The sequence below is a fragment of the Cervus elaphus genome, chromosome 26 (assembly GCF_910594005.1).
Source record: "Cervus elaphus chromosome 26, mCerEla1.1, whole genome shotgun sequence".
NCBI lineage: Eukaryota > Metazoa > Chordata > Mammalia > Artiodactyla > Cervidae > Cervus > Cervus elaphus.
The window spans coordinates 32,837,668-32,856,281 of NC_057840.1; the positions used below are offsets into that span (position 1 = coordinate 32,837,668).

Below are 18,614 nucleotides of genomic sequence, written 5' to 3' on the forward strand. Positions count from 1 at the left end.
AATTCTTCGGCGCTCAGCTTTCTTCACAGTGCAACTCTCACATCCATACATGACTACTGGAAAAACCATAGTTTTGACTAGACGGACCTTTGTTGGCAAAGTAATGTCTCTGCTTTTTAATATGCTATCTAGGTTGGTCATAACTTTCCTTTCAAGGAGTAAGCATCTTTTAATTTCATGGCTGCAATCACCATCTGCAGTGATGTTGGAGCCCAAAAAAATAAAGTCTGACACTGTTTCCAACTGTTTCCCCATCTATTTCCCATGAAGTGATGGGACCAGATGCCATGATCTTAGTTTTCTGAATGTTGAGCTTTAAGCCAACTCTTTCACTCTCCTCTTTCACTTTCATCAAGAGGCTTTTCAGTGCCTCTTCACTTTCTGCCAGAAGGGTGGTGTCATCTGCATATCTGAGGTTATTGATATTTCTCCTGGCAATCTTGATTCCAGCTTGTGCTTCCTACAGCCCAGCGTTTCTCATGATGTACTCTGCATATAAGTTAAACAAGCAGGGTGACAATATAAAGCCTTGACGTACTCCTTTTCCTATTTGGAACCAATCTCTTGTTCCATGTCCAGTTCTAACTGTTGCATACTGACCTGCATATAGGTTTCTCAAGAGGCAGGTCATGTGGTCTGGTATTCACATCTCTTCCAGAATTTTTCACAGTTTATTGGGATCCACACAGTTGAAGGCTTTGGCATAGTCAATAAAGCAGAAATAGATGTTTTTCTGGAACTCTCTTGCTTTTTCAATGATCCAACAGATGTTGGCAATTTGATCTCTAGTTCCTCTGCCTCTTCTAAAAACCAGCTTGAGCATCTGGAAGTTCCCGGTTCACATATTGCTGAAGCCTGGCTTGGAGAATTTTGAGCATTACTTTACTAGCGTGTGAGATGAGTGCAATTGTGCAGTAGTTTGAACATTCTTTGGCATTACCTTTCTTTGGGATTGGAATGAAAACTGACCTTCTCCAGTCCAGGGGCCACTGCTGAGTTTTCCAAATTTGCTGGCATATTGAGTGCAGCACTTTCACACCATCATCTTACAGGATTTGAAGTAGCTCAACTGGAATTCCATCACCTCCACTACGACTGTTCGTAGTGATGCTTCCTAAGGCCCACTTGACTTTGCATTCCAGGATGTCTGGCTTTAGGTGAGTGATCAAACCATCTTGATTATCTGGGTCGTGAAGATCTTTTTTGTACAGTTCTTCTGTGTATTCTTGTCACCTCTTCTTAGTATTTTCTGCTTCTGTTAGGTCCATACCATTTCTGTCCTTTATTGAGCCCATCTTTGCATGAAATGTTCCCTTGGTATCTCTAATTTTCTTGAAGAGATCTCTAGTCTTTCCCATTCTGTTGTTTTCCTATATTTCTTTGCATTGATAGCTGAGGAAGGCTTTATCTCTCCTGACTATTCTTTGTAACTCTGCATTCAAATGGGAATATGTTTCCTTTTCGCCTTTACTTTTCGCTTCTCTTCGTTTCACAGCTATTTGTAAGGCCTCCTCAGATAGCGGTTACCTCTGGTAAGGGAAATTGGATGGATGAGAGGCAGGAGTGGAAGAGACTTTGTTCTACCACCTTTTCATTGATCTTTTCAATTTTGCACCGTATGTGTGTGTTAGTCACTTAGTCCAACTTTCTGTGACCCCATGGACTATAGCCCACCAGGCTCCTCTGTCCATGGGATTATCCAGGCACGAATACTGGAGTGGATTGCCATTTCTTTCTCCAGGGGATCTTCCCAACCCACGGATCAAACCCAGGTTTCCTGCATTGTAGGCAGATTCTTTACCATCTGAGCTATATACATATAACAACTAAAACAAACAAACTTTAGAAGGAAGAATTAAGCGTTTGCATCATGGACTTCCCTGGCAGTACAGTGATTAAGACTCTGCTTCCACTGCAGAGGGCACAGGATCGATCCCTGGTCAGGGAACTAAGATCCTGCACACCGCACGGTGTGGCCAAAAGAAAGTTTTGCATCTAGAAGAGCCAAACCACCAAAGTCATAATAATTACTTTGGAAATATGTCATGTCTGCAATGGGTAATTATAAGTAATTTATAATACAGTCAAATGTAGAAAATATATTCATCATTAGTTTAAAATACACATCCCCACACCCACACCACACACACCCCCACACACCCACCCTACCCACCTTAGACGCTAGAAAGCAGCTACATAAAATCAAACAGCAGGAGTTACATCTCCGAACATTTCTAATTAACAGCACTGTCAAAGGAGAGACACACGCACACAAGAATGCAAAGCAGAACAGAAACAAATGAAGATGAACAACATACCTTTTCCTTTCCATTTAACCTTTGCAACAGACTGGCTAAAGTCCACATGTATTCTTCTGTCATCTATAAGCACATTGTCCATTTTGAAGAATGCTTTCTCACAATCTTCTTCCTGAGAGTAATCATAAAAACTCAAGCATAAATCTTTATGGAAAAGATTTCTGCAGCTAGAATAAATACTGAAAATATAAAAAGTTCCTTGTTACTAAAACTAAAACTTGAATACTTATGCACCAAATGCTTTGCATCTATTACCTCAATTAACTCTGATAACAACCCTATGAGAAAAACATTCATAGCAACAAAAGGTAGGCAAGATCTCCTTTCTGCTGACAGTGATGTGCCTTGTAAATACTATTTCTGGTACACTTGACACAGTGTCTAGGTATAATCTGTTATGTGTCTGTGTTCCTCAACCCTCCAGTATACATTTTGAACCGCTAGGGCCTATTGCAGTGCCTACTGCCTGAAACACAGAAGGTATATGACAAATACTTTGGAACAATTATAATTCAGAATGAGCTACTATTGGACATACATCAGTCCAAAGTTACAAAAAGAAATAACACAGCCTAGCTAAATGACCAAAAGTAGCAGGAACAGCACCAGACATATCTAAGTTCATATCCTAAGGGTAAGTAACAGCTTTTGTATTTATTTATCAGATGAAGAAAAGTGCAGAGAAGAACTAGAATACAAATATTTCTAGCCACTGTATAAGTCACATTTAAATTTGATGATTTTTTAAAAGAATTACACTGAATATATGAGTATTTACAATGCTTTGAATCTGAACAATTTTACAAATATGGGTGGTAGTTAATACTTGTAACAAAGAGTGTTAACTGAGTTATTAACTATTTCTTTGAAACTAAAACAGCAGAACAGAAGGCTATGACATTAACTAGGTGCACGATTTTAAACAAGTCATACTACCACTGTGTGTCCAAGTTTACTTATTTAGAAAAGGAGGATAGTACCTATCTCAGAGTTATGAGACCTAAATGTGAGCATAACACTTGCTTAAAGAAAATTACTTGAGTAATATAAGCTATCATTCCTATTATAGATCTAGAAAGTACCATCTAATCCAAACCTCAAATTTTATTTATAAGAAAAATAATGCCTAGAAAAAAGAATTCTAAATAAACTGCCAAATATCAAAGAATAGTTGGTCAGTGACAGAGTTCAAATTAGTATCTAGATCATAATAACACTCAAACTGGTTTTCTTTCTACTACTCAATTGTTATATCTACCTAAATAGCACTGAAAACTTACTTATAGAATGTGAAGGACTTTACCTAAAACTTTAAAAAAGTTTTAGATACCTTCACACAGGTTGGTCTTGAACCCAATGTAAGTAAAAGTACATATACTAACGTTAACAGATATTAAACTTATCCTCTATTTGAATATAATTAAAGTTATTTTTCTTAGGTGCTAAAGAAAAGGCAAACTAACTTCCTAATCTTCCAGACTAGAAAAAGTTCTCTACATTTTCGCACTTTAACACCATAGAACCAAAAAAAAATACAAATTTAAGATAGCTATACTATGACTTACTTTTTCAAATTCAATAAAAGCATAACACAGGGATTCTCCAGTCTTCCAATCCCGGATAACTTCACAACTTGAAAGTAAGTGTGGAAAAAGAAAGAAAGAAAGAGCATTCACTGTTACTTCTCAAAAGTAAAAAACAAAATAAGCCAATTATTAAAAGGCAAAGTTAAATTCACAGTTATATTCCTCCAAATATCTTCAATAATAATTATTTTTTTTAAAATAACTGACCTGTCTAGTAACTAAGTTTTTTAGATTCTACTATAAATGCCCTATACAGGCCTATAATCCTAAATTCCTAAAACACTGGAGAACAAAATAAAAACATTTAATTTTTCTTTAGCAAAGGGAAATTACTGCTAAAAATTCTTTTAAATCATAATTGATTTTTAGTCAAATATAATGAATTATAGATTATCTAATGTCACTACAGAATAATGCACACATATTCATATATATACACATGCTTATTAGTAAACTTATGATTGGATTTTTTTAAATTTTAATATAAACAAGGCTCAAATTTAATCCCGTCAGTACAGCTATTACATAGAACCAATCCATCTTAATAACCAAGTGAAATAGCCAGTAAGGTGGAATTTGACGCACTTGGTTTAACCCTTTTTGCTCATATATCTTAAGCCTCATTTTAAAAACATGATATGAAACAGGAATATAAAACATTGCGAGAGGAAAAAAAATTGTGAAAGGAAAAGCAATCACATTACAGCACATGGTTCAGCTGTTGCAATATTTAAGTACACATTAAAATGTAAATATTGAACAAAGACTTAACCAAAGTTATGATACAACCAAAGTAGCAGGCAGGGAGAACAAATGAGTATATAACGTCCAACTTAAAAATAAGATGTAACAGCATAAGAATTTTTTTTATAAAGATGATATACTATCAGTGAGTGGAAGAATAAAGTCAGGTAGTCTTTTAAAGAAAAATTTTTCTTTCAATAGGAATAATAAAGAATGGCTTCACAGAAGAAAAAACATGAAATAAAAGGAAATTCTAAACATAATACTTTTAATCAATTATAAAATACTTTCCTTTCTCAAAGAAATACTAGCTTCAAAACTTTTACATTAATAACACAGGCAAAATTAACCAAAAGAAAAATTTTAGAAAACTTAGATTAAAATTAATTTTGGAAGAGGTTGCTGGAAATTCTAGGGAAAATTTAAATGAGACAGACATTTAAAATATTAAAGAAGGTTTTTGAAAATACTATAGAACTACACTTAAACTGTTTCATTCACTTCCTGTTTTACAGTTGAAATGTATGTGTTGTAAGAAAATCACTCAATTTATAACACACACACACACACACACACATATCTATACATAGGCATACATACGTGTTTTTCTTCCCTACTGTTCAACATATTCACCTGTAAAACTCACTAATATGAATTTCATCTATAGTTCAGAGACTCATCAAAAATGTCATTAGAAAACCACCAATACCTAGTTTCTCTAAATCTTTCACTAATTCTATAGACTACCTTCTTATTGGCCCAAATCTTGAGAATATTATCTCCAGATCTTCATCTGTGGTCACTGGATTCAATTTACAAACAAACAGCACATTTTCTGGAGGTTTAATATCTGCATCAGGTAGGTCTCCCACCTAAATGATAAACAAGAATATAAATTAACTCTTTTATTTAATTTCCATCATAAATACCATGAAGTTAGCTCCCATTGCTGATTCCCTAAAATATCTAAATTTACATTATTAACTGTGGGCTCTGGGAAAGAGATCTAAACAGATTTCAAAATTCAAAACTCCACTCTTCCTGGCAGTAACAGTAACAGGCATGGTATTCACACAAAGTGAACATTTACCAAGTCTACTGGCTTTAGACTCCCAGTTTCATCTCTATTTTTTCTTTTTTCAAGTACTTGATCTATTTTTTAAAGAATTTACAAAAAGTATATCTAAATTAAGTAGCATGAAAATAAAAAGACCCCATGGTGCCAACCAGCCTAAGAACTACCAGTAAAACGTTCCCTGATTCTTCCTCTCTCACCACAAATGAGCCTTCGATTTTCATTCCTAGCCATTCCCTTACAGATTTAGTTTTACCACATAGGTATATATCCCTAACATAGTGTTTAGTTTTGCTTCTTTTTAAACTTTTGAAATACTATTACATTGAATCTAGCCTTTTAAGTAAGTAATGCCCAATTAATTCTCTTCCACAGTATTGTGCAGTATGGAACACCAATTCCTGGATACAGTTTTGAGCTTTTTGACCTCACATTATCATCTTCTACTTCAGGCAAACCAAAGTCAACTTCATAGTCAATTACCACAATGAACCAAGCAAACCGCATTCTGCTGAAGAACTCGAGAGGGTGACAGTAAGATAAAACCATGATTTAATGATGGTGGTGTTTTCATTGTGAGAAAAATATATTTACCATGAGCCTTTAGATGGGGAAACAACATTCCTTCATACATATATTAAAAAATTCTCAGAGATGAGTTCAGACAACATTATCATGTGACGTTGTCTCCTCTTGGATAAACACATTTTTAAAAAGGTGGGGGGGGGAGGGACTTCCCTCGTGGTCCAGTAGCTAAGACACCGTGCTCCCAACACAGTGGGTAAACGTTTGACCCTGGTCAGGGAAAATACTTGCCATGTTCAGTTCAGTCACTCAGTCGTGTCTGACTCTTAACAACCCCATGGACTATAGCACGCCAGGCTTCCCTGTCCTTCACCAACTCCTGCAGCTTGCTCAAACTCAAGTCCATTGAGCTATTGATGCCAGCCAACCAACTCATCCTCTGTCATCCCCTTCTCCTCGTGCCTTCAATCTTTCCCAGCATCAGGGTCTTTTCCAATGAGTCAGTTCTTCACATCAGGTGGCCAAACTATTGCAGCTTCAACATCAATCCTTCCAATTCAGAACTGATTTCCTTTAGGATTAACTGGTTTGATCTCCTTGCAACCCAAGGGATTCTTAAGAGTCTTCTCCAACACCACAACTCAAAAGCATCAATTCTTCAGCACTCAGCTTTCTTTATGGTTCAGCTCTCACATCCATACATGACTAATGAAAAAACCATAGCTTCAACTAGACAGACCTCTGTTGGCAAATTAATGTCTGCTTTTTTAATACGCTATCTAGGTTTGTCATAGATTTTCCTCCAAGGAGCAAGCATCTTTTAATTTCATTGCTACAGTCACCAACTGCAGTGATTTTGGAGCCCAAGAAAATTAAGTCTCTCACTGTTTCCATTGTTTCTCCATCTATTTGCCATGAAGTGATGCAGATGCCATAATCTTAATTTTTTGAATGCTGAGTTTTAAGCCAGCTTTTTCACTCTCCTCTTTCACTTTTATCAAGAGGCTCTTCAGTTCTTCACTTTCTCCCATAAGAGTGGTGTCATCTGCATATCTGAGTTTATTGATATTTCTCCCAGCAACCTTGATTGAAGCTTGTGCTTCACCCATTCTGGCATTTCACATGACATACTCTAAATATAAGTTAACTAAGCAAGGTGACAATATCCAGCCTTGACGAATTCCTTTCCCAATTTGGAACCAGTCCGTTGTTCCATGCCCAGTTCTAACTGTTGCTTCTTGACCTGCATACAGATTTCTCAGGAAATCCCATCTCTTGAAGAATTTTCCACAGTTTGTTGTGATCCACATAGTCAAAGGCTTTAGCATAGTCAATGAAGCAGATGTTTTTCTGGAACTCTCTTGCTTTTTTGATGATCCAACAGATGTTGGCAATTTGATCTCTGGTTCATCTGCCTTTTCTAAATCCAGCGTGAACATCTGGAAGTTCTCAGTTCACATGCTGTTGAAGCCTCACTTGGAGAATTTTGAGCATTACTCTGCTAGCATTGAGATGAGTGCAATTGTGTGGTAGTTTGAACATTCTTGGCATTGCCTTTCTTTGTGACTGGAATGAAAACTGACCTTTTCCAGTCCAGGGGCCACTGCCAAGTTTTCCAAATTTGCTGGCATATTGAGTGTAGCACTTTCACAGCATCATCTTTTAGGATTGGAAATAGCTCAACTGGAATTCCAGCACCTCCATTAGCTTTGTTCGCAGTGATGCTTCCTAAGGCCCACTTGACTTTGCATTCCAGGATGTCTGGCTCTAGGTGAGTGATCACACCATTGTGGTTATATGGGTCATGAAGATCTTTTTTGTATAGTTCTTCTGCGTATCCTTGCCACCTCTTCTTAATATCTTCTGCTTCTGTCAGGTCCATGCTATTTCTGTCCTTTCTTGTGCCCATCTTTGCATGAAATGTTCCCTTGTTATCTCTAATTTTCTTGAAGAGCTCTCTAGTCTTTCCCATTCTATTGTTTTCCTCTATCTCTTTGCATGGACCACTGAGGAAGGCTTTCTTATTTCTCCTTGCTATTCTTTGGAACTCTGCCTTCAAACAGATATATCTTTCCTTTTCACTTTGCCTTTCACTTCTCTTTTCTCAGTTATTTATAAGGCCTCCTCAGACAATTTAAGTCTGAATTTCGCAATAAGGAGTTTATGATCTGAGCCACAGTCGGTTCCCAGTCTTGTTTTCGCTGACTGTACATAGTTTCTCCATCTTTGGCTGCAAAGAAACAAACTGATTTCAGTATTGACCATCTAGTGATGTCCATGTGCAGAGTTGTCTCCTGTGTTGTTAGAAGAGGGTGTTTGCTCTGACCAGTGCGTTCTCTTGGCAAAACTGTGTTAGCCTTTGATCTCCTTCATGTTTTACTCCAAGGTCAAACTTGCCTGTTACTCCAGGTACCTCGAGTTCCTACTTTTGCATTCCAGTCCCCTATGATGAAAAGGACATCTTTTTTTGATGTTAGTTGTAGAAAGTCTTATAGGTCTTCATAGAACCGTTCAACTTCAGCTTCCTCGGCATTAGTGGTTGGGGAATAGACTTCGATTACTATGATAATGGTTTGCCTTGGAAATGAACAAGAGATCATTCTGTCGTTTTTGAGATTGCATCCAAGTACTGCATTTCGGACTCTTTTGTTGAATATGATGGCTACTCTATTTCTTCTAAGGGATTCTTGCCCACAGTAGTAGATACAATAGTCACCTGAATTAAATTCACCCATTCCCGTCCATTTCAGTTCACTGATTCCTAAAATATCAATGTTCATTCTTGCCATCCTGTTTGACCACTTTAAATTTACCTTGATTCACAGACCTAACATTCTAGGTTCCTAAGCAATATTGTTCTTTACAGCATCTGACTTGACTTCCTATCACCAGTCACATCCACCACTGGGCACTGTTTTTGCTTTGGCTCAGCCTCTTCATTCTTTCTAGAGCTATTTTTCCGCTCTTCTCCAGAAGCATACTGGGTACCTACTGACCTGAGAAGTTCATCTTTCAGTGTCGTATCTTTTTTCCTTTTCATACTGTTCATGGGATTCTCAAGGCAAGAATACTTAAGTGGTTTGCCATTCCCTTCTCCATTGGATGTTTTGTCAGAACTCTCCACCATGACCTGTCCATTTTGGCTGGCCCTACATGGCATGGCTCATAGCTTCACTTGCCATGTGGTGTGGCCAAAAAAAAGAAAAAAAGGATGAACCTGGGTAAAAGGTATATAGAAGTTCTCTGCATTATTTTTTTTCCCTGTAAATTTGAAATTCTCTGAAAATAAAAAAGTTTACGGAATATGTTAAACCCTTTAATTCTGGCATAAACTTTCTATTATTTGTTGCTGAACACTCTAATGATAATCTAATGTTCATTCCCTTTTAAGTCACTTACTCCTGCTGCCAGGTGTTCAAAAGATTTTTCTTTTAAGTCCATAATTTTCTTAGAGTTTGTCTTGGTGTTGACTGTTCTGGGTCAGAATTCTCAGGTAACACAGTATGTTCATTAAACTGTGCATTTTTAACTTTTTTAATTCAGTAAAGTTTTCTTGAATTATACTCTTTAATATTTGTTCCTTCAGACTAGTGATGCTAATAGAAATTTTAAAACAGATAATGAATCTGAAAGCTCTACTATATAAACTGACGTTAGTAATAAAAACTTAATTATTAGCTATCCATTCCAAAATTGATGATCTACTACATGAAAGGTATACCTATTCCACAAAAATAAGAAATGGGAAAAAAAAAGCCTAGTATGTGAAATAACCATGTACTGAATAACTGTTCCCCCAAAAATTTCATATTGCTAGTAAAAGAGAAAAGGAGTACATTTTAGAGTGTTCAATTTCTGCCCAGGTTTATTTTATCCTATAATTACTATTCTATTATTTCATCTCAATACTAGAGATATACAAAACATTATTCTCTATTATACTTAAAATTCAGTCCAAGAAACTCTTTAAAACTGAGATAAGTATAAGCAACTGAAATCCAATTAATATTTATAAACTAGATACCCATTTCCCATTTGCTTAAAATGCATTTGACACTACACTGACAGTAGAACCAAACTGCTTACTTTCATATGTGTTATTATGTCATATCAAATTTAACCCAGAAAAGAACTCTGAGCTAAATTTTTAATATTTTAATACTATCAATAAGTCAGGAATAAACTCACAATGAGTATGTACTGAACATACTGCTGAACAACTATTTGAACAAATTAATTACTTTACCATTTCTAGTAGAATAGCTTGAGTTTTGGCCTCTTTTTCAGCCTTTATTTCTTCTACTTCTTCAGCTGATCTCCCTTTGAAATCATCAATTTCTTCATCTGCTCCAATTCGACCACTCTGTAAGGCAGAAGTTACTCATATATATATACATATAAACGAAAAATCTAAGAAACATGAGACATTATGCTTTATTCTTAGTTTCATCAAATTTGTTAAAACATTTGTTTCACAAATGTGAAACAAACTTATAAACCTCTGAAAACTGATTTAAGCTAATTCATTAATATGGGCTAAACTAGGCTTCTAATTTATTTTTAAATCAAAATAAACATTTATATAAGAACTATCCGGTATCCAAGTAAGTGCTGAATACAGAAGATAAATGATCTTAGAAATTAAGGATTAAATCCTAACTATAGAGATAAACTCAGCTTTGAGGAAGTCTCATTAAGCAGAAATTTATACCTTAAAAGATCTGAGGGGAAGTCCCCACTAAGTCACAGAAATTTCTGCATTCCATCCTGGCTCAAAAGTGTCCCCAGTTGAAAAGTTCCCTCACAAGCTGACAACGTTAATTTAGTCTTAAAGCTATACTCTATCCAGAATTAAGAGGTAAGAGAAACATTTTATCAAGGTATTTGTATCCAGAGCTAAGACTGTTCTGGTAGAACAGAAACTGAAGAAAGAATACTAGGGAAAAGACAAGTAGAAAAATGAGTGTCTCCATGGAAGAGAAAAAGAACTGCACACTTTGCTTAGTATTACTGATCAAGCAAGATAATCATTTTGGAGAAATAAGTTTTAAAAAGGTTAAAAGCAAAATCTATGCAAAACATTAATATGTATGTACATTCAATCATAAGAAGACTCGACTCACATCTAGTTGTTCTCTTGTAGGTTCTGGTGATCGATCAGGAATTAATAAATCAGGAGGATCATCAAATGGATCATCTAAAATCACCGTATGATTTATCCTTATAAAATAAATCCAAGTCAAATGTTACATTCATATTATTTCAGAATCCATGTTTCATTTTTTATAAAAATTATAACAAATATCTTAAGTATCCCTAATGCCAAAAAAAAAAAAATCCGTAAGCTCTTAAATTTTATTGCACAGGGGTATTACTAGAATATACTTTGATAGTGTTATTGCTTTTGAGTGCTTGATATTATATATTAATTCTCTGCATTATGCTAAGATGTAATATGAATAGCTATATCTTAGTAATCTTGTCATCTCTCTCAATAATCTGAATTTTTAAAAAAAAACTAAAAAATTAGTAATTCCTCCCAACGTAAGCAATTATAATTAGTACAGTAATGGTCTTCTCTGTTATAAAGATTCTTGCTGCTAAGTCACCTTAGTTGTGTCCGTCTCTGTGCGACCCCATAGATGGCAGCCCACCAGGCTCCCCCGTCCCTGGGATTCTCCAGGCAAGAATACTGGAGTGGGTTGCCATTTCCTTCTCCAATGCATGAAAGTGAAACGTGAAAGTAAAGTCTCTCAGTCGTGTCCGACTCTTAGCGACCCCATGGACCGCAGCCTACCAGGCTCCTCCGTCCATGGAATTTTCCAGGCAAGAGTACTGGAGTGGGGTACCATTGCCTTCTCCAAAAGATTCTTATTGTCTCCAATTAATTCACATTTTAGAATTATCCAAAAACCAGTCCTATGTATGCCATCCCTATTATCTAGCAAACATCACATATGAAAACACTGTAGTCCATTCCAATAATAAATAGTAACCATACCTGATATCTTGATATGGTACAAAGTCCTTATCAACAAAGGTCTCATTAATTTTCTTAATTATGTCCATGCCTTCTGTCACTTCACCAAACACTGTATGAACGCCATCAAGGTAATCCAGATTCTCTCCTGTTGTAATAAGAAACTATATAAAAAGACATTTAATAAATACAAATATATACCTATATATATATATAATTCAAACTGGTATTAGTTACAAAAGACTCTACATTAACTGCATTTAGTACTCGCTACTAGTATTTCTCACCCACTTGGTACTAGTACTAAGTGAAAGGCACAAAGTTTAAATATAAAATATTAATAAATACACAGATGCTTGATTGTTTAAAAAATACTTGAACAAACCAAATCTCAAGTTTTTTCACAAGTAAACTCTGCGGAAAAAAAGCATCTACTCCAATGGGAACATTGTGACAGTGAATGAAACGTGCTCAACATGACCTGTTTTGAAATAAGTAATAAATACTGCAAGGACAGGCCTTTTTGTCTCTGAACAGTGATGATCTATGAATTGTGGGATTATAGGTAATGCTATTTTCTTCTTTGTACTTTCCGGTTTTTTTTTTTTTTTTACAAGTTTCCAGTATTTTCTAAATTCCTCCCAAAGGATATGCCTTACATTCAAAAGAACAAAATAATAAGGATTTTTTTAAACATAGGAAAAAACAGTGTCATTTTTAAATTCTAACAAATATCTTTGGTTGAAATTCTCTCCTTACTAGATAGTTCAAAAAGATAATTTCATGGGTGCCCTCCAGCAAAACTCATGTCCTCACGCAGTTCCTAACCTGAGATCCATGCTGATCACTGCCATTGTTCACCATGGACACAGTGCCTTTCTTCTTGTGCTTAATTCTTGGCACTTTTTCAGCCTCGAAAAAGCTTGCTTGATCACCATACAGTTGACTAAAAATACATATAATAAGGTTATAAAATATAAGGACACTCAACATGAAATACAGACATACTAGGATTATAAATAAAGGGGACTAGAGTTAGCATATAAGGTTACCATTTCTTTATAGAAATGGCACCATTATTCAGAATATTCCTTTTTTTGCTATAGACATTTATGGAACTTGAGAAACATCTGTATTTGAACCATATTTAAAAATGCAGATTGAGATACACTACTTAACATTTTTAAGAGGAATTTCTATTTTTATCCATTTGAAAATAAAGAAACTTACCCAAAAACTGATTCTCCTCCACGTCCAGTCCCTGTAGGATCACCAGTCTGTATGATAAAATCCCTCTGTAATATATAGGAGACTTCGTTAATTCAGAGTTTGTTAGATGGTTCCAATAACAAAGAACATGACCAATATCTACCAACTCACCTGGACATTGTGAATAAGGCAATAATTGTAATATTTTATTTTGCACAACTTCAGGAAATTCAAGCAAGCTGAAAAAAAGTAAATACTAAATTTACCACAGCAGTTCACAAATACATTTTCAATCAAGTAAAGGCACAGTTAGTATAATTTAAGTTCTAAGCTACCATATAAAAACCTCCCCAAACGGTCAAACGTCCAAAGTCATTTTAAAAAGATAAGTAAGCTTCCCTCGTAGCTTAGTTGGTAAAGAATCAGCCTGCAATGCAGGAGATCGGGGTTCGATTCCTGGGTCAAGAAGATTCCCTGGCAAAGGAAATGGCAACCATTCCAGTATTCTCGCATGGAGAATCCATGGACAAAGAAGCCTAGCAGACTACAGTCCATGACGTCATGAGTCAGACACGACTTAGCAACTAAACCACCACAGCAAGCCTAGAAAAATGCAATATATTTTAAGTTATCTTTTATTCTCATTTTCTTTGGGTTTTTTTGGCATCTGAGCTATACAGGAAACTAAAACTTATCTGGGATAAGCAATCATCTTTTTTTTTTCTATTTTGTAATTTATTTTTAATTGAAGGATAATTGCTTTACAATATTATGTTGGTTTCTGCCATATATCAGCATGAATCAGCCATAGGTGTACATATATCCCCTCCCTCTTGAAACTCCCTCCCACCGCCCAGCCCAACTCAGCCCTCTAGGTTGTCCCAGAGCACCAGCTCCCTGAGTTCATCTACTGATGAATCGATTTTGTTAAGAGAAAGAAGAAAAACTAAAGAGAGCACTGTAATGGGAAAGGATCTAGCAGAGTATCTGCAAATGGGTACAGCTTATGTACATTAGATAAAACAAAGTATCCGGGATCAAACTTTTTTTACAATGATTAAATACCCCTTCACTAAAATCCATACACTCACCATGTACCTCTGGAGAAGGGACTTGTTACCCTACTCCAGGGGATCTTCCCAACCCAGGATTGAATCCAGGTCTCCTGTACTGCATGCATATTCTTTACCGTCAGAGCCACGAGGGAAGCCCGAAGAATACCGGAGGGGGTAGCCATTCCCTTCACAAATATCCATACACTAATCATGTACCATCTTTTTAAAATAAGTTCACTCATTTATCCAATAAACACTGAGTATCTTCTAGGCACTTGGCACTCTGTAAGGTCAAATGCCAGTAAATCTCTGCTGTTAACAAGTTCATAGTCTAGGTGTAGAGTAACATTCTAGCAAGTTCTCAAGGCACTAAGCTAGAAACCAAACAGACAGAAAGATACATGAGGGATCCCTACCCCTCAAGGAGCTTACACTAAATGAGGGTCCTTACATCTGAACAGTTATAATACTGAGCATACCTGATAATACCATTGGTGCACTTAAATAGTATGGTTTTGTTAATAAATATGCCACAAGAGTTGAAAAAAGAGATTGTTTCTGCCTGGGGAAAAGAGAAGACTTCCTGGAGGCTGAAAATAAACACTAAAAGAACTGGACTGGCAGAGAGTAGAGAGGGGCCATTTCAAGGTGGGAAGACATTGTCAAACAGCCTGCCCTCCTCCAGGGGATCTTCCTGACCCAGGAATTGAACCTGTGTCTCTTGAGTTTCGTGCATTGAGGGCAGATTCTTTACCACTATGCCACCTGGGAAGCCCCATTTAAGAGCTGTACCAACCAATACAATACATGGTCTTTGTTTGGATCCCATTTCAAATGATGAAATATTCTTTTAAATGTTTATGAGACAACAGATAAACATGAATGATACTAAAGAATTATTGGGGCTCCCTGGTGGCTCAGTGGTAAAGAATCTGCCCGCAAATGTAGGAGACACGGGTTCAATATCTGAATTGGGAAGATCCCCTGGAGAAGGAAATGGCAACCCACTCCAGTATTCTTGCCTGGTAAATCCCATGGACAGAGGAGCCTGGCAGGCTTACAGCCCACTGGGTCACAAAAGAGTCGGACAGGACTGAGCAACTAAACAACAAAGAGGAATTATTGCTTATTTCTCTAGACGTGCCCATGGCTTATGGTTATGTTATCTTTTTTAAAAAATATCTTTTGTTGTTGTTCAGTTGCTTAGTCGCGTCCGACTCTTTGTGACCCCATGGACTGCAGTACGCCAGGCTTTCCTGTCCTTCACCATCTCCCAGAACTTGCTCAAACTCATGTCCATTGAGTCAGTGATGCCATCCAACCATCTCATCCTCTGTTGTTCCCTTCTCCTGCCTTCAATCTTTCCCAGCATCAGGGTCAGCTCTTCACATCAGCTGGCCAAGGTACTGGAGCTTCAGCTTCAGCATCAGTTTTTCCAATGAGTATACAGGGTTGACTTCCTTTAGGATGAAGTGGTTGGATGTCCTTGTAGTCCAGGGAACTCTAAATTAGAGTCTTTTCCAATACCACAATTCAAAAGCATCAATTTTTCATTGCTCAACCTTCTTTATGGTCCAACTCTCACATCCATACATGACTACTGGAAAAACCATAGCTGTGACTATACAGACCTTTGTTGGCAAAGTAAAGAATTAAAAAGAGTTCTGCTTTTTAATACGCTGCTTAGGTTTGTGATAGCTTTTCTTCCAAGGAGCAAGCATCTTTTAATTAATTACAGATTAAATAAATGTCATGTGTTAGTCACTCAGTCATGTCCGACTCTTTGCCACCCCGTGGACTGTAGCCCGCCAGGTTCCTCTGTCCATGGAATTCTCCAGGCAAGAATACTGGAGTGGGTTGCCATTTCCTTCTGCAGGGGAATCTTCCCAACCCAGGGATGGAACCCAGGTCTCCCACATTGCAGGGAGATTCTTTACCAGCTGAGCCACAAGGGAAGCCCAAGAATACTGGAGTGGGTAGCCTATCCCTTCTCTAGCAGATCTTCTGGACCCAGGAAACGAACTGGGGTCTCCAGCACTGCATGCGGATTCTTTACCAACTGAGCTTTGAGGGAAGCCCAAAGCTTACACCAGTAACATAAGACAATCCATTATTTTCTTTAAGGCAGTTTCAGCTGAGTTTCTATCACTTGAACAAAGAGTCTGAATACAACACATATTATCCATTACTTCCGTGTGCACCTTCAAAGTGTCAGGCACTGCACTAGGTGCTCAAGATACAGAGATAATTAAGGAATAGTCCCTGCTCTCTTAAAGTTTACATTCTTGAGAGGAGACCAAGACTTGAAAATAATTCCAGGCCAACAGGGAAATGTATAACAAAATATGTACTATGTGATTTATAAAAGACCTGAGGCAGAGCAAAAGAAACCAATCTAACTCTGCTTAGGGACACAGGGAGCTTCACAGACGAGATCATACTTGACCTGAGAACTGATTAACAAACAGGAAGTTTGCCAAAAGGACAATAGTGGGAGAAATGTGGGGCACAGGCATCAGTATAAGAAAGGAATAGATGTATGTTGAGAGTTGCTGGGATGGGGGTGATAACTCAGTGTGGGATAAAGCTTAGCACCTCTGCAGGCACTCATGGTACCATATTGTATAGCTTGTTTCATCTTTGACAAACTGCATTCCTTGGGGGCAGGACCCTGATTGTAACTAAACTCTCCTGTTTAGTTAGTTTCTCCAGTTTCTCCCCACTCTGAAACATTCTCCATATTGCTGCCTATTATCGTTCTAAAACAAGTTTGTTACGCCTCTCTCAATCCTGCTTTCAAACCCTTCAAAGATTATGGTTTTCAGTAGGGCACACAAGGCTATTCAGGACCAGACCTAACCCAAAAACCGTATATGACCAGACTCACGGTCTGCCATTTCACTGTCAAGCCACCCCGATCTACTTCCAGAAAATTCCAAGCAAACAAGAACACCCTCACTCCCACTCATTTTTAAAAGAGCGAGTTCAAGTGCTCAGCATTCTGCCTCTCCCCACCCCCAGCCAGGAAGAATTACTCCCTCCTCTGGTTTCCATGGCAGCTTACACATTCTTCCACTACATCGCTTAAGAAATTAAATGGGTTGCGGCGCCTATTTCCCCCAATGGAAAATTAGACCTTGGAGGGCAAGACGCCCATCCCACGGCTTGGCACAAAGTCTCACGTAGTGTACGATCAACGAGTGTTTGCTAAGGCTGAGCGCACACCTCCGGACAGCCCTCCCTCTACCTAGAAGGGATGCCCACACTCACTGCTCCAAGCCCTTCGTCCTTGCTTTCATAAAGATTTACTGATTACACGCTATGTTCGTCTGACTAGTAAAAAGCAGTAAAGCCACAAGAGCTATAGGCACTGAATATGCAGCCTGCATTACACACACACAGGGATTTAATAATCACAAGCACCCGCCACCCGACTGGCCAGCACCAGAGGCGGAGAAGGGTTGCTCCTCAGAAACAAACTTTTCAACCAAGGCCCGCTGATAAACTGCGCGGTCGCGGGCACCATCAGCCCAGAAGCTCCAGCCAGTCCACGCCGGGGACTGGGCAGAAAAGGCAAAGCGGGGGAAAAAAAAGAGCGCGGCCCGCCGAAAGGTGAGCAGGGCCGGGGCCTCACCGCGCGGCCGCTCCTCGGTGTACAGGTCGATGACGACGTCACCCAAAGTGGTCTCCAGCAGAACCGCCATGGCGCCCGCTCCTCCTCGCAACCAGCCCCTGGGGTGACAGGCGCAGCTACGTCATCTACGCCACGCGTCACCCTCGACGCGACGCCTTTTACGTCATCCCTCCGGCGACACCGCCCTCTCTGGGGGAGGTTCCTTGGGCGGGTCTGATCGGTGGCAAGCCAAGCCGTCTGTGGGTTCCCTACCCTTGCGCGGCCGTTTTGAAAACTCTTCCAAAGCCCCTGGGGACTGGCGCGGAAGGCTGTCACTCAAAGTGGCTTCTGTGAAGGGTTTGTGTTCCATTTTGTGTTTATCTCAAAAATGACGCGGACCTTTCTTTAATGCTCCGTAGGCCCCCTGTTTCGTCGCTCGAAGGCGAATGTGGGGCGCCACCTTCCCCCGCCCTGTTGGGACAACTACGCCGAGTTACCTAGTCGGTCTC

General features: G+C 38.2%; 1 protein-coding gene across 1 annotated transcript in view; it reads right to left on the reverse strand.

The window, feature by feature from the left end:
• The window catches only part of PPIL4 (peptidylprolyl isomerase like 4), a 36,254-nt gene extending 17,975 nt beyond the window's left edge, over nucleotides 1–18,279 (reverse strand). Inside the window, exons 1-10 of the mRNA XM_043888280.1 lie at nucleotides 18,127–18,279; nucleotides 13,609–13,676; nucleotides 13,459–13,523; nucleotides 13,057–13,174; nucleotides 12,250–12,392; nucleotides 11,372–11,468; nucleotides 10,495–10,611; nucleotides 5,396–5,520; nucleotides 3,884–3,950; nucleotides 2,319–2,430 (exon numbers count right to left, since the gene is read on the reverse strand). Of these exons, the coding sequence (XP_043744215.1) occupies nucleotides 2,319–2,430; nucleotides 3,884–3,950; nucleotides 5,396–5,520; nucleotides 10,495–10,611; nucleotides 11,372–11,468; nucleotides 12,250–12,392; nucleotides 13,057–13,174; nucleotides 13,459–13,523; nucleotides 13,609–13,676; nucleotides 18,127–18,196 (982 nt within the window). The 5' untranslated portion in view covers nucleotides 18,197–18,279. The remainder of the gene's footprint in view (nucleotides 1–2,318; nucleotides 2,431–3,883; nucleotides 3,951–5,395; nucleotides 5,521–10,494; nucleotides 10,612–11,371; nucleotides 11,469–12,249; nucleotides 12,393–13,056; nucleotides 13,175–13,458; nucleotides 13,524–13,608; nucleotides 13,677–18,126) is intronic.
• Between the last annotated feature and the right edge of the window lie 335 nt (nucleotides 18,280–18,614).